This window comes from Hyaena hyaena, unplaced genomic scaffold (assembly GCF_003009895.1).
Source record: "Hyaena hyaena isolate Hyena2069 unplaced genomic scaffold, ASM300989v1 scaffold_403, whole genome shotgun sequence".
NCBI classification, from domain to species: domain Eukaryota; kingdom Metazoa; phylum Chordata; class Mammalia; order Carnivora; family Hyaenidae; genus Hyaena; species Hyaena hyaena.
Window position 1 is genome coordinate 853891 of NW_024081035.1, and position 21450 is coordinate 875340.

Consider the following 21450-nt stretch of genomic DNA (forward strand, 5'->3'; position numbering starts at 1 on the left):
ACCCCAACCTCAACTGCCTCAGTGGCAGCTCTTGGCAAATTAGCTGGAGGCAGAGGTTGAAGGGCTGATTGGTTAGCAATTCAATAATGTCCTTCAGGGCCCAGTTTCTGTCTGTCTTTCCATTCTTTCATACACAGTGCCTTCTTGGGTCCGCAAGGAGTTGGAGGACAGCTACCAGGGGCACGTGTGCCTAGGTGCTTCCTTGTTCACATACATCAGAAAGGAGGGCACTTCTGTCCCGACATTCTAAGCATGCGTCTTTTGTCTTGTTTGGGTAATTTTTTTTTGATAAAGTTTCGAGTTTGCTCAAAAGTTGCAAGAACAGTACAAAGACCTCCTGTACAGCCTTCATCTAGATTCACAATTCTTCATGAGTAATAACATGCAACAGGATATTACAATGCTATAATCTATAGTCCATATTCAAATTTCACTCACTGTCCCAATAATGTCCCTTCCAGCTATTTTCCCTCTGATCAAGGATCCGATCTGAATTATGCATTGCATGTAGTTGGCATGTCTTTTTAAATCTGGAACAGTTTTCCAGTCTGTCTTTGCCATTTATATAATCTTGGCATTTTTGAAGGTACCAGTGTTTTTTTTTTTAATTTGGTCATTTGCTTCATTATTGAGTGTTCAGAGGTTCGTATATTTTAGATACAAGTCCTCAATCAGATGTGCCATTTGTAAATAATTTCTTCTAGTGTGTGACTTGTCTTTTCATTAATTCCAGAGTATCTACTGAAGAGCAGACACCATTTTTATTTTTGATGAAGTCTGCCTTTCTCTTTTTACTTTTTGTGGATGGTGAGCATGAGTTTTGAAATCATTCTCGCTGGACTGGCCTACATCACAGGGTCCACCATGAACCGGTGACACAGAATATGATGGGGAGGCTGGGACGCAGAATAGGATGCTTGACTTGAGTCAACAGAATTGTTCCCCGTCCTGCTATTTTTCCCCAAATACAGAAGCCCAAGAAATGGAAGAGTGTATTAAGCCCTGTACACGTTTAAGAGGGGTGAAGGGATGGAATGGATACTAGGCAGTAAGCAGCATTCCCTAGAAGCAGCTCCAGCCAAAAAGCTGGTCGACCAGCTAAGCAGAGCCACTAGGCCCTTGGGGCTTTCCATCCTCAGTCTCCCCACCACCCAATGGCCACATTTCCCAGTTCCCAAGTCCGAGAGCCCTGGACCTATAACGTAAGTCTCTGAACCAGGCTGCAAGATGGTGGCTGAGGTTCCTGGCTTTAGAGGGTGGGGGCCGTGTCTCCGCCTTCCCAGCACTCCCCGAGCACTAGTCCAGGGCCTCACTCACACTCTGCCTTCAGGAAACCCCAAAGTAAGGGGACGAATGAAGCAGCAGTGAACACATTCAGTGCTGCACCTGGCACACAACCCTCCGTCTTCCTTAGGCCGGCCCGAGCCAAGCCACTTCCCTGTCACTCCCTCGCTCCCTTCATTTGGAAGCACCGAAGAGAGAAATGTAAGTAAGAAAAAATGTGTGCAGCGTATATACTGTCTGTATTAAATGATGTATATTTCAAGTGCCCATTATCAGATGTTTTTGGACCACTCATTTTTGATTTATTAAAACGTTCTCTTTTGCAAAAAAAAAAAAAAAAAAAACCCCGCAGAATTATTTGGAGGAGGGGAGTGGCTGGGAGAAAAAAAAAGCTAAATCGAATTTGGAAAAAATGCCAACGCATCAAGTTTCTAGATATTTTCTCCACAACAAAAGTTTTACGCTCCCTTCCCTCGGAAAAAGGGCTGATTATTACTACTGTTAATAATATTCATGCCTCTCATCTCCTTTTGTCCTCACGGACACAGACACAACTCTGTTCCCACTGTCAGGATGGGGAAATGGAGTCTCTAAGTGGCGATGTGACGTGCTTGAGCTACTGGTGGTCCCGCACCACACGGGGCGTTAGTACTGCTCTGAAACACACATCTGCCGGCCATGACACACAGCCCCTGCTTTGTCCCCAACTGCCACTCAGGTTTGATCTGAAAATCCCCACGGTTATTCTGTTTTCAGCTCACCTCTGTTTACACTGGGCCTTGGCAATATATCCTTAGTGCCCGATCTGAATCCCACATTCTGTGTCCTCCACCGCTCGATTTCGGATGCTGAGTGCGTGCTATTTATAGGTAAGGCAAAGAAGGGGGAAAAAAAGTTTTTGAGATTCCACTTACATTCTTTGGACATTCCCACTTCAAAGCACTTCTGGAGTCGACAGTACTGGCATCGATTCCTGGTGACTTTATTAATAACACAGTTCTTATCTCGGTGACAAGTGTAAATCATGTTCTTCTGAATACTTCTGCGGAAAAACCCCTGCAAGCAAGTGAGAAGATGAGTAAGTAAGAAAACTGGGAAGTTTCATGAGAAATCAAAGCCAGCCTTATGGATGCATTGATTGCTTGGTCTGAGTAATGACGTGATGGCAGCAGAAAAGTTAACTTATTTAAGCCTTAAAATCCTTGTGAAATATTAATAGTCAGCTTGCCCTTTGTTGCAAATCAGAAAGCCCCTTTTAATCAAAACTAGACACAACAGTATCTTGCAATAGGGAAATTGATACCAAGCTGATTCACTTGAAAAACATAATGTAAGACCTGGGTTCCCTCCAAACAGGCTTAACTTCATAAGCAGCCCCCTTGCTGGCCAGGACAATTTCAGGTGCGCCCACTATCAAGAAACACAATATAAGAGGCATCACATTTGCAAAAGAAATAAGATTCATGAACGAATCTGGTCTTTTCAAAAAAGAAGTCTCTTCCAGTCTTTTTCCCCCCACATATTTAGCACATTATCATATTTAAAATATGATTTAATTGACAGAGTGTTTAGACAAATACTATCCAAGACTGGAAACAAGGCATCAAAATGACTGTCCATTTAATGCCACATGGGAGCTGTCCTGTCCAACATGGTAGCCACTAATCACATGTAGCTACTTAAATGAAGATAAAAATGAAATAAAATTTAGAATTCGATTCCTCCGTTGCACAAGCCACATTTCAAATGCTCCATAGCCAGATACAGCCAGTGGACAGCACACACGTAGAAGATTTTCATGCCGACAGAAAGTTCTATTCGGGCAGTGTTGTCCGGCAACATCGACTTTTTGACAAGCTTACCTAAGAGGCATCTAACACTCTTAGGAAATGTAACTTTGTTTGACTTACTATTTACTATTGATTGGACACAGACTGTGTAACGACTGTAGAAGACTGGTAAATGACAAATATATTTGTAACGATAGGTGTAAAGATTTCTGTCTGGCTGAAAAAGAACCAAGAGTATTGTTTTACTGTCTTGTAGGACATTAACCAGTATTGTATCCAACTTTGAAGTCTTACGCCGGCATTCTCTTTTCCTTTCACTCTACCAATCAATCGACCTGCCTACCTAGATATTTTGCTCAAATCCCTCTTTGAACCAGTTTTGTCATCCTACGATTTTTCCCATTGCTGAGTTCAATAAGTCTTCAAACACATGCTTACTGAATATTTGACGGAGTTACCACTTTTCAACCTTCTGAAAATTTTATTTTGGCAAAAGCAGCAATTTATCCTGATTTCTGTGAAATACTGGTGACATAAAGCAGACTGGTGGCTCACGAGCACACGGTGGCCACCATCTCCCCTGCGTCCTCCCCATTTCTACTGCACACTTTTGCAGCCAACGGATAATCGAGGGATGCTTATTAACACACAGACGAATGAGTGGTGAGTGAAGGGCATACCTGCAGTCTTTTCCCTCTCTAATTGCCCAACAAAAACCTCTATGTGCCCAGGAGGATTAAGAGCAAGGAGTTCTTTTGCCTTCTCAACTGTGATGTGACTTTTACCTACATTAGAAACAATTCTCTTGGATGTAAGAGACACACCAACGAATGTGCTAAACAGCACAGAAGACTCACTGCCTGAGTTCAACTTTCCCTGTCATACATTAACACTCCGAGAACCAGAGCTGAAAACATTTAAAGCTGAGGCACATGAATAAAGACAGCTCGTGTGACACACACTGTTTAGGATATTTACGTGGGCACCCTAGGATTTTAATGTCTAAATAAACATATTCTTACTGGCATGGTTCAACTGTAAACGCCTGGAAATCTTGCTTAAGGTTGCAACTCTAGTCACACATCCCAGACACATGCATTTTCCAAGAAAATGCAGTTTATTTTTGTACCCCTGGAGCTACAAGTATGGCCCAACTCTAAAATAACAGGTTACAAATACTCAGAACCTCTAATAGCATCTGTGCAGAGCGGTCACCTCAAACGTATCCTTTTATGCAAGAAATACACCTCGCAGGACTCTTTTGGCCGCCAGATGCACAGACTCAATTTATAGCACCTTTCTTGCCCTCCTGCCAAGAAACACGGACCCGATGGAAGATCCAGTCTTTTCTGCATGTGTGAAGCAAGTGGACAAAAGTGACCTCCTCCACTGATTAAAAACCAAGTATTTAGGTCAGCAGATGCTCACTGAGTGACCAAGAAGGGGTCAAAAACAATCTCACGATGCCCAAATGAAAGAAGAGAGAACTGAAGAACTTCATATTGTCACTACTTATAAAGTAGTGACAGTGTGGGTCAGTAACAACGATGGCAGAAACTAAATAGCACTTGGTTCTCCGAATCAGATTTTTGGCTAGATATCAGGAGAAGGTCCAAGTTTCAGTAAATCATTTCCACCAGGGTAGAATACTGGGTGACGAAAATAGATGCTAGGAGGTATTTTTACACATGGGCTGGGTAAACAGAAAACCCCCTGAGGCCAAAGGGATATTTGCATTCTACAAATTCCCTTCCCCGTAGGAATTATTAATTAAACCTCGTTTCCTTGACTGCTCGGAAGACCTAGTGTGTGCACGTGTGTGACACTGCGCCCCCCTCGCCACCTAAATTTTACTTGCTTAATGTTTTTTCTTAGGTTGACTCTAAATTCTCAAGTTGCTTAAATGGAGACCTTTCATCTTTGGCTTCATTTGAAAGCCAGCTCCGGCGGTCAATATTAAAAGGCAAATAAAACACAAATAAAAGTCCAACAAAACAATACTCAGATGTTATTTTGCTCTCACTGGATACTGGATCTCCTAGGGGCTTAAAGCTCCAGGCCTTCTCACTTCCTGAGACAGACTGGCACTGACCTGAGACTTTATCTTTGAGGAATTCAGAGAAAATGTTTCTCATTCAGTGATTCAGTGAGAGTTAAAGCCCATCTGTGCCACCTAAAATTGGAAGCGTCATACTTTGAGAAACAAAACTGTAACCTAAAACTTGTCATATGTAAAAATGGGCTTTAGAAGTACTGAATTCAGGGGCACTTGGGTGGCTCGGTCGGTTAAGCATCAAATGCTTGTATTCAGTTCAGCTCATGATTTCCTTGTTCCTGGGGATCGAGCCCCAGAGCCTCATGTCAGGCTCTCAGCTGACAGCATAGAGCCCGCTTGGGATTCTCTCACTCTCCCTCTCTGCCTCTCCCACCCCTATCCACCCTGCCTGCAAGCTCTCTCTCTCAAAATAGATAGATAAACTTAGAAGAAAAAAAAAAAAAAGGAAGGATTTGGTTCCATTCGAGGAGTAGCCCACGGTGGGGTACGGAGGTAAGGAGGAGGGGTAAGGAGGAGGCAGTGGAGGAGGGGCACTGGAGAGGAAGTCTAGGTGCTGGACTGTAGCCACCTCATTATCACTGTGTGGCCTTGACCAAGTCACAGCCCTAGGAGGCGAAGCTCTCTCATCTTCTAAGTGAGGGGCTGGGTGGCTTATTTCCAAGATCCATTCAGGGCGTACACTGCGGGGATTCCAAGTGTGTCATCATACCAGAGGGTGACAAATTGGGATGCCTTGAAAGTGAAGTGAGCAAAGAAAATGGCCCAGGAAAAGATGGTGTTTGAAGACTACGGAAGAAGAGCCCCTCCCCCTGCACGGGCAAAAGCTGTAATCTAGGGGGGACTAGTCTAGAGTGGCTGACACCACAATATTATTCCTACTTTCTCTGAACATTCTTTCCCCAGTAAAGCCAAAAACTTCTGTCAAGTCTTCATGATCTAGGTCACCTCATCCAGGAACCTTTTTCTGACTGATCCAAGCACACATGAATGCTGCCTCTTCTAGGTAACCTTGGTATTTTGCTTATCTTTCTGTATTATTCCTGTTCAATTATAATATTTAAAATAATAGACAATAGTACTGTTCACTGCAGAGGATACATGGGTGCCATGGGGGAATGCCAGCCTATGGCCAGTAGTCATGGCCTCAGGGAGCCAATGGGCATCCTAGTTTTCTACAACTGGGTGTCACAGTACCACCAGCAAGTGTGACATCTTCCTTGCTGGGACCTAGGATGTCCTGACAGAGGAAAAGCAGGAACATGGAGGCCGGCTTCCTGGAACTAGAGTGTTCAGGCTGGTTGGCTTCCAACGTGGCCTCGAGACAGTACTTAATGTGTCTTCCCCAGAACCAAGATGGTGGATGTGGGTGGGGGGTAGGGAAAAATTCAAGGCAATGGCTATTCTACAAATGTAGGCAAGTACTTCAGTATTTCTTTTTTTTTTTTAAATAAATTTTTTTAATGTTTTTTATTTAGTTCTGAGAGAGAGACAGAGAGACAGTGTGAGGAGGGGAGGGTCAGAGAGAGAGGGAGATACAGAATCTGAAACAGGCTCCAGGCTCTGAGCTAGCTGTCAGCACAGAGCTGGATGCGGGGCTCGAACCCACGAACTGTGAGATCATGACCTGAGCTGAAGTCGGCCACCCAACCAACTGAGCTACCCAGGTGCTCCTCATTGCTCTAATTCTTATAATTTTTTTTTCCTTTCACGGACCATGTTTTGACTTGTGGTTTTCAAAATCTTTTTTCTTTTTAACGATTATTTTTGAGAGAGAGACAGAGCAGAAGAGGGGAAGGGGCAGAGAAAGAGGGAGACAGTATCTGAAGCAGGTCTCAGGCTCTGAGCTGGCAGCACAGAACCCAGTGTGGGGCTTGAACCTTGAAATGTGAGATCTTGATCTGAGCTAGTCTGACGCTTAACCTACAGAGCCAACCAGGTGCCCCTCCACCATCTCCCAGATAGAATGATTTGAATTGGTTTAGACACCAGCCTAGAGATTAGGAATTGGGCTCTAGAGGCGTTTTGGTGGCTCAGCTGGATGAGCCTCTGACTCTTGATTTCGGTTCCGGTCACAATCCCATGGTTATGGGATTGAGTCTCAAGTCAGACTCTGTGCTGAACTTGGAGCCAACCTGAGATTCTCTCTCTTACTCTGCCCTTCTGCCTGTTCATGCACACATTTTATTTTTTTTTTTAATTTTTTAAAAATAAAAAAAAAATGATTGGGCTTTAGCTTGAGAACCTGTGGATTTGAACTCTGACTCTGCTGCTTACCATCTTTGTGACGTGAAGTGAGTTGCACCAAGGGCTGTTTCCTCATTTGTAATGTGGGGATAATGAAAACACCTATGCTTCATGGCATTAATGAGTGTCCCCAATTAGGAGACACATACAAAGTGTTAACCCAATGCCCAGCACACAGCAAGTACCCAGTGAATGGTAGCTTTTGTTAATGATGAGATCTCTTCTTTCCAAAGCTCTCTTCTGGACAGTTTCCAATATACATTTTGTATTTAAAATAAAGATTCTCAAATAGGATAGAACACTGTTCTGAGTTTCTGAACAATACAGGCTATTGTGGGTGGACAACCTCATGATTCCAAAGGCCGCTTCTATATATACTCATTCCTGTCCTGATTCATTCATCCAATGTCAGTGAACCGGAGTGGATGTGGTGGGCTCTCCCAGGGCACACAAAGATATAGAAGGCATGGTTGTTGCCCTTTCTCAACTTATCAAGGACATGAAATCAAGCCCTGGAGAGGCAGATGCCACCACATAGTGTGATAAGAACTTTTAACGGAAGCAGAAAAAGTGCCCAGGATAGTACCTGGCACTAAGTAGGCACACTTAAAATATTTACTGAGGAAAAGCCATAGGAATTGCAAAGAGTTGGAAGGGAATCAGCACTTGATTCTTGCTCTGATGAAGGGATAGGATTCGAACGGCAATTTTTCCCTCAAGGAACATTATGGGTAAGTGGTGAGATCAAGGGTGAGGAAATACAGAGAAGGACTGATGGCCCAGGCTGGCAGAGATGTAAATGATGGTGTGTGTGTGTATAAGACACAGCCAAAGCAGAGTGATTTGGATTGGGCAGGGTCTTGATGTCATTTACCGAGGAGACACTTATTTTTCTGTGCAGGAGAAGGCTACGTTCAGAATCATATTCTTCCAAGATTGTTCAGGAAGCTGCAAATCAATGAATCCATCAGACTTTAAGTTAACCATACTAAGGTAGATAGTTCTGGATATGACCACAAATACAGAAAACCCTAAACTGGCCCTCAGGTCTGGTCAAGAATGTAGCCCAAGGATCCATGATTTCTGAAATAACAGTGCAATCTGGCCCATATTTAATCATAAAGTTACTTGTGAGAATTCATGCTGCGGTGTTTTGAAGGCAAGTAGCTTTTTAGCCTCAGAGCCATTTACGTCAGGTCTAACTTGTGTGGAATGTGTTGTGACTGAAGAAAGGCACAGGGTAAAAACTTCATTCTTGTATTTTATTTATGGTACGATATTAGTCATAAAAAGCACTAGATCAGGAGAAACCCACCCGGAAAGTAATGTGGGAAGCAAATCTATTTGCACTGGGCTTTCGCAGAGTTAATTTCTATCCCATGCAAAGTTCCGAAGGGTAATTTCTCTTTCTTTTTTTTTTTTTTTAAATTTATTTCTAGGAGGGAGAGAGAGAGACAGCGTGAGCAGGGGAGGGTCAGAGAGAGAGGGAGTGACAGACTCTGAAACAGGCTCCAGGCTCTGAGCTGGCAGTCAGCACAGGCCCGACGCGGGGCTCGAACCCACGAACCGTGAGATCATGACCTAAGCGAAAGTCGGACGCTTAACCAACTAAGCCACCCAGGCGCCCCCGGTAATTTCTCTTTCTAGAGCAAAAGAAGAGAAAGACCGTGAGGAGTGCTAGTCCTTTTCCATCGGTCATTAAAGGGAAAATATTTAGGGGCACCTGGGTGGCTCAGTTGGTTGGGCGTCTGACTTCGGCTCAGGTCATGATCTCATAGTTTGTGAGTTCGAGGCCCTCATTGGGCTCTGTGCTGACAGCTCAGAGCCTGGGGCCGGCTTCGAATGCTCATCTCCCTCTCTCTCTGACCCCCACCCCTCACGCTCTGTCTCTCTCCCCCCAGAATAAATAAAAACATAAAAAAAAAAAATAAAGGGAAAATATTTCAACCCTATCTCAATCAAAAAGTAAGCAGGGGGCTGCCCCAGGTAGTCGTTCCCAGGGACTGGGTGAACCCCTGCCACAAGGCAGGGACCCGCTGTGGTGCGGCCCCAGGCCAGCATGGAGCTGCGATTCCCATCTCCAGCCAGAGGCAGAGAGGCCTCCTGTGGGAGGGGAGTATGGAATAATCCCACAGCTACTTTGGGAAACACGGTTTTCAGACCAGGAAACACGTTGCCTTAAACAAACAAAAAACACCCTCTGGAGCGAGTGGAAGCCTATGCGTGACAATGTCTGAAAAGTTATTAATAGCAAGATTTGTGGGGGAGAAAGAGAAAAGTGAAGACCTTTTCACCCCACTGAAAGACAATGGGTGAGAGGGAGGGAGAAAGTAGAAAAACAGCCTACTATTTTGATGACAAACAGAGTTTCCTCCTGAGCAGGGAAGGGTGGGCATGAACGAAACTTCAAGAACACAGCAAGTGAGGGAGGGGTCCACGCTTGGCCCCGCAAAGAGGAAAACAATGTAAGATTCATACTCCAAATAAGAAAGCTGAGTTGTCCCAAGGGGTAGAGGCTTAGAGTTGTTTATTTTTTTGTTGTTGTTTAAAAAAAAATTCCAACAGGATAAAGTTCCACTGTTGGGGATTCAATATAGATGAATGAATGACAACAGTGAAGCCTTAGTGCTCTGCTGTTTAATAGCCATGGCTTCTAGAAGGCCCATCAGTCCATAGTGCCTCCTGGCTGCTAACTCGGACAGTGTCTCCTGTCCTTGGGCTTAGAACCTGACCATGTGTCTTAGTCCTGTCTCAAGTCCCTTCGACGAGAAGCTTCCTTGACATGACTCTTCCCTGGATTAATGAGGAAAGCCTTTATTTTGGGACAGGTCTAGAAAGATGGTACTAAAAAGGCAATGATTACAGATGTAGTGAAAACAACATCTCTGTGGGAACCGGTCGTCCCGGAAGAGTGCGATGATGGCATTTTCCTGGACTGTCAGGTGAGCCCCTGAGAGCTCAACCCCTGTGGGACCCACAGGCCAATGTTCTCAGTCTTTTTAATCCCCAATTAATTAAAACTCCATGGGAAGAAATACCGGTGAATAGGCAGCCCGTGTTCTTAACTAAGAACCTGAACTCACGACATCAGAAATTAAGGTCTATCCTTCCCAAGTTTTCAGTGTCCCAGGAAGGGCACTGAGCCAATACCTTCAGCTCACAGTGTCCTTTATTTTAGAGGAACATGACCTAGGGAAGAGATGCTACCAGGTAACAGAAACTGGAAACCAAGAGTAAGGAGACATTAATCAGTTGGATAAAATGTCTTTCAATTTAGGTGAAAATGTGTGTTTTTTTATTTCTAGAACATGACCTTGGGTAAAATAATTTTTTGAAGTGATCAGCTATCCTGTGGGTCTAATTATTATAACACCATTCTGATCCATCAGGTTTTGGCACCAATGATCGCCAACCAAGATTGTGGGGGAGAGCATTTCATAAGGCAGGTACACACTACTAGTTAAGCTGGCTGTTTTCAGAAAGTGAAGGGATCTAGTCTGGGCAGGACCAGTGTCACAGGCAGGTGACCTGGGCACACTCAGAGCCTGGTACTTGGAAGGGCCTAGTGCTCGGTTTACTGGTCTGCTGTCACGGTCTTGAAATTCTCAATCACTTTTGAACAGGAGGTCAGCATTTTCAGTGTGTGCTGGGTCCTGCAAATCACGCAGCCAGTCCAGGCTCTAGAATACCCTCTATAGCAAAGGTCCCCAATGTTTTTCCTTCGTGAGGACGTGGAAGTCCTAGGTAATCTCTCTTCTTCTCTGGTTGACCTTAAGGGTATTTTAAGAGTGTAGAGGAGACAGAATTCTACAAGTCAACCACAGTCACACTATCCCAAGGACCTCCGTGGGTTGCTTCTCAACAATTCGACAAGCACAGGAAGAACCAGAAAGGAAAACCACCGGGGAAGCATTTTATGTTCTACGATTGGGCTTCATTTCCCAAATGGATAAGGGACTTTGGAGGGGGCTGGGAGGAACAGGAAGAATACAAAGAACTTTTTCACAATTGGATACAGTTCCCTCCCAAAGAGCATGTGTATTTAGGTGGAAGTTCAAGAGGGTGCCCAGCTCATTCATACACCTTCTGGAAGTCTCTGACTCCCCCCCACCCCCCCCCGCCCCACACACTTGGAAGCCACTGAAATAAAGAGTGAATTAGGTCAAGCAGTTCATCTGTTACCCAAAGAATTTCTGTACCGGGGGTTAAATATTATGAAGACTGGATCTTGGGGACCCCTTCCCCTCTTCTCAAGAATTCGAGTTGAGATAGGATAGGGAAAATGACCCTCAGACAGGAAAAAAAAAAAGTCTGAAATGGATGATTTAACCGAGCTCCACGTAGCTTTCTTTAGATCTGGTCCTGAGAATTCGCTTTAAACCAACTAAAGACATCTGTTTTCTAGATTACTTGGGTCAGTTATTTTGTGCCCTTCCATGGTGAAACCCATAGTTACCGATTTATTATCAGGATTACTCTAAATATAACTGGGCAAGAAGCCAATGCATTTTAAGTTTTCTAAGTCTCAAATATTTTACTGAGAAAATGCCCCAAAATAGCCCCTCAGCTACAGCCCAGGAGTTAGCAGACCCCAGGTGCTTTGCACATTAATTACTAAATCTCATCTGGACCCAAACTCAAGATCCTCATCTGTACTGAAAGACAAGGTGAGGGCAGGGGGACGCATGCAGAAGAAGACAGAGCCAAAACATGCTCAAATATGCTTCAAATGCTTGCAGAGGAGCATAAATTTTTAAACGTCTTTTAGGAGTTTGGTATGCAACATTTTACCATCAACAAAGCCGAGTCTTAGCTCTGTCATAACACGCGGGCTGATGACACCGGACATCACCATGGCAACTCTGCACATCACAGAATTCAAAAGCCTTTCACAGAACCCAATAATCATGAAGCACTTATATTATTTCATGATGCTAAGGAGGACCTACATTAGAAAAAAAAAATGCCTGTCCACAATTTGTTGCACTTTTCTTAAGTAAATTTAATTTCCAGGGCCATTCTGGGATCTTCTCACTGGAATCTTTTTTGCTTATTTTACAGGTGGTTACGTCCTGAATCTGAAGTGAAAAGGACGAAATCATAGAGATGTGGGAGCAGAGGGAAGCCAGTCAGGCATTTACATTTAAGTCCTCAAGAGACCGACAACTGTAAAATAACGGGCATTTATCGGATGTAGCCTTCTGCTTCTCCTCACCGCAGACACTGCTCTGCTCAGACGGTGCAAAACCCTGCTAACAGTTTATTGAGAAAATACTGCTTATGTTCCTGCTCTCAAAATGGATTCTGTCCTTGTATGGAAGAGCCATGGCAACTCCAGGCTAAGACCTGATCTCCCATATTATCCCAAACCCACGGGGTCTAAACAATGGTTTAGATCATCAGTGAAATGGTGTAGAGCCCGCCTGTCCCTCAAAGTCCCATGAGCCCTCTGTGCATCACACTTAGCCAGGCTGTCCAGTCTACAGTGCCCTCCTTTACCTCCATACTTTTACACATGCTGTTCCTTATGCCTGAAAACGCCTTTCCCTGCCCTGTCCCTTAGTTCAGGCCTGCTCATGCTGCAAGATAGGGTCAGGGACCTGTGGATCCCATGCCACCACACAAGCAGGGGCTGTTGTAACATTCACTGCACAACACTGTAACCATCCATCTTTGGGTCTCTTTCTTCCTCCAAGGAAGGAAAACTTTAAGGGTGGTATCTTAACCATCTTTGTGATGGAGCATGTGCAACTTTGATAACTGGTTAAGCATCCGACTTCGACTCAGGTCATGATCTCACGTTTCGGGAGTTGGAGCCCTGCGTCGGGCTCTGTGCTGATAGCTCGGAGCCTGGAGCCTGCTTCAGATTCTGTATCTCCCTGTCTCTCTGCCCCTCCCCTGCTCACGCTCTCTCTCTCTCCCTCAAAATAACTGAACATTAAAAAAAAGTAACATGTTGCAAGTTATTTTGCTTTTTAGATATCACACTGCAGTGGGTTCATGTAGAAGGGGAGTAAAAGGTTAGCAGAGAAACCTACCTTCAATAAATACAACCACCATCAAAATAAATTTAAGGGAAAGGAAGTTATACTTTCAATAGTGAAACTCCAATATCATAATTCAGACAGCAAGGCTAACTTCATGATTTATCCCAACCTCCCTTCTTTCTTATTCCAAATTAGCAAGAAATAGGCTCAAATTTCACCCATAGCTCCTCTTTCTTGATCTTTAAAATTAAAGTTGCTATATAATGTCAGCGCAGTGCCAGGATTTGAAACGAAATAGGTCCCCGATGAAAAAGGTAAAGTTCTTTTAAACAACATGAACTTGCCTGCAATTAAGCACATAATAGCTTCCACCTGCTATATAAAAATACACTCTTGGAGCTTCCACTGTTCTGAGGACCTTAACTTCTGTACTTTCTATACCTACTTTACAAGAGAAAATGTGGCGGAATACACACAATTAATTTCTAAGTGTTGCTTTTCGGCTTTTCCCATTCACACCTGTCTTTGGTTGATAGAGAGAGGAACAGTCTTTTGATTACACTGGAGAGAAGGGGAAAAATAGGCCCAGTAATAAAAGAAGTACCTGCCAATTAGTTAGATTGCTCTCCAGTTTTCAATTAAAGGCAACCTAATGGATGTAGGGGGGCCTGTTTTATTTTCCCTAACAGAGCCCTTAGTTTTAAACTCTTAGCTTCATTTTCCAAAATTGCTGGCTTTAGACAGAAGAAACATATACCCTGAGTGAAAAGCTCCGTGTTCTTCTTCTAGTTCCTGTATCAAAATAGTATTTGCCTCCTCAGTGGCTACTTCCCATTTGGCTTCAGGATGGGCTTGCTAATGGACAGGAGTCTCTGACATTACCCCCTGCTCTAGAAGATGGGGGGGGGGTCAGATCCGGCCCCCAGCCTATAAGGCTCATTGGGAGTTTTGGGGGTGCTTCACCTGATCTTTCCTCTCTTCAGATGATCATTCCCTGGAACTTCACTTCCCCTCCTCATTTTCTGCGAGAGGACATGAAAGCTAACTTGGGGAGGGCGTGCTTCTTCTGAGCCCATCTAAAAGAGCTTGCCTCTCTTAAGCATCGGCCTGTGCATGGAATTTGGGAAGGATTTTCCTTAGATCGAACAGGACTAAAAATTTCCTTGGACACGGTTGGCCTTCTTCCTTGGAACACACATGTTTCAAGACTGATATTTTTATCCAGAGTTTTCTCAAATGAATAATTAAGAGATGTCCACAGGCAGGTGTAGGAAAAAGAGCTGGGCCCCCATAAATCATGATCAAGCTATATTTAACCACCAAAGGACTGAAGGACTTTTTGTAAATAGTTCAGCAGTTTTGTTTCTGTGGGACAGCACTGCCCCTAGACCTCGGGGGTTTGTGGGGGCAATTCCCTTTGCTGCCGACAGGAGTTACAGCAGCTGGATAAATCCTTCAGGACTGGACCAAACACCCCTTCAGGGATGGAAAAGCAGCCATGAATCGCATGATCCTGGTAATTTGAGAGTTAATGTATCTACTGGGGTGGGGGGAAGACCTAATGTATCATATATTAATTCCTATTTGTGTTTAATATCACCGGACATTTACTTGGTTCAGACCAAATGCAGCTGCCAGAGACACATTAGGACTGAGCATGACACCTTAGCGGGCATTAGAATAGACCTTGTAAATACACCAGGCAGTGACACAAAAGTCATGTTTTAATCCTGCCAAGAAAACGGAAAGGGCTCTTAGAAGCCGCTCAGAAGGAGATCCTGAATTAATTTGTAATTTTAGGCTTCCAAATGGCTTTTATGAGCTTGCTCACCCAAAGTATTTCAGAGCATCATCTCTTTTAATTTTTAATTTTTATCCACGCGGCGCTCCAAAAATACGCCGATCTGAATCATTGCCCCCTCATCTTGTTATCTTAATGGGGGAAGGATAGAGTATCATGCCGGCCATTCCGCATTAGGTGTCCTCATTTACAGATTGGGGGAAAAAAAAAGTGCCGGACATAAATTATTTAAAATCTATTGTATCAGTGTGTGTTCTGTAAGCATTCACTACCGGCAAAGCAGACAGATTATTTTTCACTTTTAATTGTGTTGATACCTTATCTGCTTTGTTGAAAGTAGAGAGCGGTATGTGAAACCCTCTCACACGCTGAGAATCAGAGAAGCGATGGGGTCTATTATTTAAAGCCAAAGTAACCCATTTAGTGGAAGTGCCTTTTAACACACTGCTAAGGAAGAGAAAACCTGGAGTTGCTGTTTACGTTTGTGATGTGTGTCTATTACTGTGTCAAACAAAAACAAGGGTATGACAGAGCCAGCTTCTTAAAGAAGCTCTGAGCTAAGACAATCAGTGACAGCAGATGCGTCACACCAGCCTCCAGGCACAGAGGCACCCACTGCGGAGGAGTGACATGGGGGCTCACCCAGCATGCCCCCCCCCTCTGCCCTCCACCTCTCAAGTGGTTGGTAAAAAGTAACATAAATTAGATGAGATCATCTCTGTGCAGGCTTGAGGACATTGTCCTAAACAAAATATTCAGAGCAATGAAAATACACTTGGATAGTAAAATTACTAATCTGTGATTGGAGCCTGACTACAATGAAAACCCTACATAGGATACAGGGATTCATTACTAGAAATTCAAAATGAGCCCTAATCCTTCGCCTCCCTTTGGACCTTCAAAGGCCATCATTGGGAAGTGACCACAGGTACTATAGGTAGGTCAGCGTGTTGCCCAAAAGTATCTCACCCTTATCTGAATTTAAAATATTCCTCCAAGGGGCGCCTCAGTGGCTCAGTCGGTTAAGCGTCCGGCTTCAGCTCAGGTCATGATCTCAGGGGTTTGTGAGTTCAAGCCCCACATCGGGCTCTATTTGAGACTGCTTCAGATTCTGTGTCTCCCTGTCTCTCTGTCCCTCCCCTGTTCATGCACTGTTTCTCTCTGTCTCAAAAATAAACATTAAAAAAGTTAAAATAAAATAAAATACAATTTTCCTTCAAAAGATGGCAACTCGGGGGCGCCTGGGTGGCTTAGTCGGTTAAGCGTCCAACTTTCGCTTAGGTCATGATCTCATGGTTCGTGGGTTGGAGCCCCGCGCCGGGCTCTGTGCTGACTGCCAGCTCAGAGCCTGGAGCCTGTTTCAGAGTCTGTCACTCCCTCTCTCTCTCTGACCCTCCCCTGCTCACGCTGTCTCTCTCTCTCTCTCTCTCCTAGAAATAAATAAAACATTAAAAAAAAAAAAAAAAGACGGCAACTCGGAATTCATTTGGGTGAACCTCCAGATGAGTGGTACAGGATACGCAGATCATGACTCGAATTGTTCCGATGTAGCTTATTAAAGCTGGAGGCTTGTCATAACTCCTGAGCTTCTGTCTCCTCAGCACCAAATCCAGTATCTTACCCTGCTTTCAGTAAATATTTGCTCCGAGAGATGGGTGGAGGGTTGCGTGGGGAAATGACTCAGTGTGCCACAGATCCTCTGCCAGCACGGGGGACGGCCAGAGAGAAAAGCACCCAAGTGCACGTCCAAAGAGTTGTGGGCCAGCTTATGCTCTGCCTTTATCTGGCTCTGGGACGTCGGGGCAAACTACTGAACTGTCCCTGTGGCTCCATTTCACATGTTTGAAATGATCTCTGTGACTTCTAGTGCGGACACTTGAGATTTCCTCATCTCTGAACAAGGCAACACAGATTCCTACGTCCTCAGTATGAACCTTGGGTCTGTCCGTTTTGTGGGACGTGTCTGGTTTGGTAAGAAGTACAGAGCTGAAGACAGCCAGAAGTCTCCCAAATATGGGTCCTTTACACACGGAGTCAAAACCCAGCAAACACCTCCGAGCAAACCAACCAAGTCAATACCAGCCCACAAAAACGGCCGGCATCACACGTGATGTTTGTGAGTTGTGCTTCCTCGCTGTCCACTATAATCGGTGACAAGCCATGTCGTGAAAGCCCCAAGTGAGCCACCACCCCGCACTTATTCTCCAAACCCCACCACCCCGATGGGGTGTGCGCTTCGACTTGAACTCCTGACCTTTCCAGCAATTATCCCCGGAATCTAGACAGCCCCGTCGTCACCTCAAGTCAGTGTGTGAGAGGAGCAGGGCCAGGAATGTTCTGCCTCTGTTCCCGAAGGGAAACGGAGTGAGGGAGAGGTTCCTGCCTTCCTTTCCATCTGGTTTCTCCAATAAAAGGGAAAAAAAATAAATGGAAATGAAAAGTATACAATTAAAAAAAATTACATTTAACTTCCTTTTGCTAATGTCTGTAAGATGATTTTTGGCCTGGCAGGAGATTCCAGATGGGCCGTATAATGGATATAATTTAATACGAAAAACCGGAGTTCAAAGAAACACATTTTTCCTAGTCAGAAGGTTGTCTCACACTGTTTAATGCGAAACACCGGGGCAAGTCATTACATTTCTTTTCTTACTGCACACTGGCCTTTCAACCCATTATCGGTGTGGCCAGACCCGAAGCCATCAAAGCCAGAAGCTGTCACTCTCTCAGATAGGTGTGTACCACTACACGCTCACCTAAAGGGCCAGAGACCACTAACCGTGCAATGTGTTTCCCTCCAGGGTCTCAGAATTTATACCACCAATTAAGGCCATAATGAGTGCCCCAAGTTGACTTCCTAGGAGCAAGAATTAATTAAGCACAGTATTTCTTAGGAAAGAATGACAGTTTTCCAAACGAGTTCTATAAGGTGGCCGTATTTCTGGTATTACTGTGCTTCCAAGTACAATCCTTAATTGTGAATACAAATAAATAGAATGATCCAGGAACATGGCTTGGTTTATGTTTTTAATTTGACAATAAAGGAAAACAATCTTTACTCTTACCTTATTTTGGGGGCACAGAGAATGTTCTGAGCATATTGTGTGTATGCGAGGCACAAAATTATTTGCCTTAGTAATATGGTATTGCTTCTTTGAATTATCAACATCACCACAAAAGAAGGAAGCCAGCGCTCCTATTTATAATTTCTTTTTCACCTTTCAAAAATGGAGGGTTGTGTTTTAAACCCATTTGCCCCCCAAATTGCTTATGTTCCCATAAATCTTGTAGAGAGTTACACACACACACACACACACACACACACACACACACACACACAGGTTTAGGATTCATTTCATAAACTACACCTCTGGTAGTCTGATCCAGAGGCTGGAAGACTCCTATAAGGGGCCAGATGTAAACTTTTTAGGGTGTGGGCCATACGGTTTGTGCCACAAATATTCAACTCCATCATGGCAGCGTAAAAGAAGCCCCAGACGATTCATAAACGAATGGGCCTGGCTGTGTTTTGAGAAAACTATATTCATAAACACTGAACTGGAATTTTACATAATTTTCATGTGTCACAAAGCAGTCTATTTTTTGCATTTTTTTTTTCAAGTTTTAAAATGTAAAACTTATTCTTAGCTTTAGGCTCTACAAAACCCGGTGGCAAACCAGATTTAGCCTGTGGGTGGGAGTTTGGCAACTGCGAATCTAACACGTGTACATTTTTAAAGTAATCAGTAAGTTTGGGAAAACACAATCTCTGTTTCTCTCTCTCTCTCACACACACACACACACACACACACACACTGTCACACACAAACACAACTTTGCTCTCAACATCATGGTCTCTGAAACCACTGAGGTAGTATAGCAACAAGGCGGCTTCAAGCATGTACCTAGATCTGTGAACCAGAACGTGAAGAAAATCTCAGTGTTGAAGAAGCATGACCAGGGTGGCAGGAAAAAAGACCTCTCTTTCCCCACCCCTTCTTGTGAAGAAAATTCCCCTTCTAAAATACAAATCATGTCCTCTCCTCCTCGAAGGAGTTAACATAGCTGGCACAGATCTGGAAATCTCCATAGCCTACTTGCCAATTAATGTATTTAACTCTAAAGAGCAGGGGCTTTTTAATTTAGCTCATCCATCACTAACAGAACATTTTGGTAGAAAATATTAGGATTTCCAAATAACTTTATAGCTCTGTAAATTGCCAACATACCATCTGCAATTGAATTAACATTTATAACCAAACTGAAATAATAAATAAAGCAAATTACGCTGCAAATATTCGAGAGTGCCCAATATGCACTTGAGAACGATAATTAGCATTTTATAATCACGCTTCATTTTCTTTATCCAACTCCCTGTCACATTAATGATAAAATATTTTAAACTGTGCTCTATCAGCAAACGGCAGTACAATCTCTAGATTAGCCATTAACTAATGTGGAGAATGAAAACAGTTTGTGCTGCTGACATTATGTGTCCAAAGAAGTTTTACTCATAATCACATCCTCCAGTCTCCCTGGTTCTTATCTCTGTTATTTTTTTTTTCCCCTTGCTACCAAAGCTTTTTTGTCCCATCCAAGCTCAAAGCTCCATGAGAGCTGAAGGTGCGTGTTCTTGCCAGGGAAAAAAAAAAAACCCACTATGATTTAAACACCTAATATGCACATCTGATCCAGAAAACTGAAAGGGTCTGTCTGGAGGTCAAGAAGCTTAAGTCACTCAAACGGAATAACTCTGGTCCTCAAATAATTCTTTCTGGAGTTCTCTCTCATTATGATCTGACACCCTCAATTATGGTATGTGTAAGTTTTTCCCCTAGCTTCAAATAAAAATCAACTTGACCAAATAAATCGGTGAAGAGTGAATATATATATTTTTTCCAACTAGATTTTCCACCAATTGGCAACATTTCCCCAAAGTTTCTCATTATCTTCCTCTAAAATCACTCCTTTATAATTACATCCAGATGTTTTCTTGATTCTTCTCTCCTTTGTGGCTCCTCTCCCATTTGAACTTGACATTTCGAGGTTTTCTCATGGGGTGTGATTCCCACATCTCTTTGGGGCAGTACTGTCCTGGCTAATACAATAGCCATTAGCCACATATGGCTACTGAACATTGAAATGTGGCTGACTGAAACTGGGAGGTGCTGTCAACATAAAAGTAACCACAAATTTTGAAGACTAAGTATGAAAAATAAGGCAAAAATCTCTCTCTAGTTTTATATTAATTGCTGAAATGCACAGTACTGGATTGTGAGCTAGACAATATATTGATAATATAAATAATACATTGAAATTGACCCTATTTCCTTTTACTTTCTTAAAAATGTAGCTATTAGAAAATATTTATTTTTTTAAAATTTAAAAAAAAATTTTAAATTTATTTTTGGGAGAGAGAGACAGAGAGACAGAGCATAAGCAGTGAAGGGACACAGAGAGAGAGACAGAATGGAAGCAGGCTCGAGACTCAGCTGTCAGCACAGAGCCCAAGGTGGGACTTGAACTTATGGACTGCGAGATCATGACCTGAGCCAAAGTCAGATGCTTAACCCACTGAGCCACCCAGGTGCCCCTTTATTTCTTTCTTTTTAAGTAGGCTTCATACCCAGTGCAGAGTCCAAAGTGGGGCTTGAACTCACAAGCCTGAGGATCAAGATCTGAACTGAGATCAAGATTCAGATGCTTAGCCAACTCAGCCACCCAGGTGCCCCTAGGAAATTTGTAGTTATATATCTAAATTGTATTTGTGGCTAGTATTCTATTTTTATTTGGTAGAGCTGGCCTACTGGGTCCTAAATGCAATGATGCCTGAAATTTTTTATGGAGTACTAGCTATGCTACCGACCAAAATGATTATTATTTAGGGGCCGAACCAAGTAAAGCCTTTGATCAAATAAATCCTGCATGAGTCCCATCAGGCAACTCCAGACATTTCAAAGAGCGGTAAGCCTGGTCTCACACGGTGCATAATCACATTTTTATTGAGATAAAAGTTTGATGAGCCAGACGTTCACTTGGAGATACAGGGAAAGAAGGATGATTGCAATGGGCTGCAGGGGGCTCGGCCTCCCCACTGGTCCGGGTCCTACGGGACAAACAAGGGGCTGGAAGCCTTAGCACAGAGTCAGGCTAGTGGCTGCAGACTTCGGTCCTGCTGCTGGTTGGCCTGGAATAAAATCCCATCTCTTCTTATGATTAACTGTGTGATCTTCGACAAGTCACACAACTTCTCTAGGTCTGGTCTCCTGATCTTTATTTTTTTTAAGA

General features: G+C 43.6%; 1 protein-coding gene across 2 annotated transcripts in view; it reads right to left on the reverse strand.

Annotated features, from left to right (window-relative positions):
- RARB (retinoic acid receptor beta) overlaps window positions 1–21450 on the reverse strand; it is a 168600-nt gene that overhangs the window by 97821 nt on the left and 49329 nt on the right. For both annotated transcript variants that reach the window (XM_039251936.1, XM_039251935.1), the window contains exon 3: window positions 2199–2340. In XM_039251936.1, the coding sequence (XP_039107867.1) occupies window positions 2199–2310 (112 nt within the window). In that variant the 5' untranslated portion in view covers window positions 2311–2340. The remainder of the gene's footprint in view (window positions 1–2198; window positions 2341–21450) is intronic.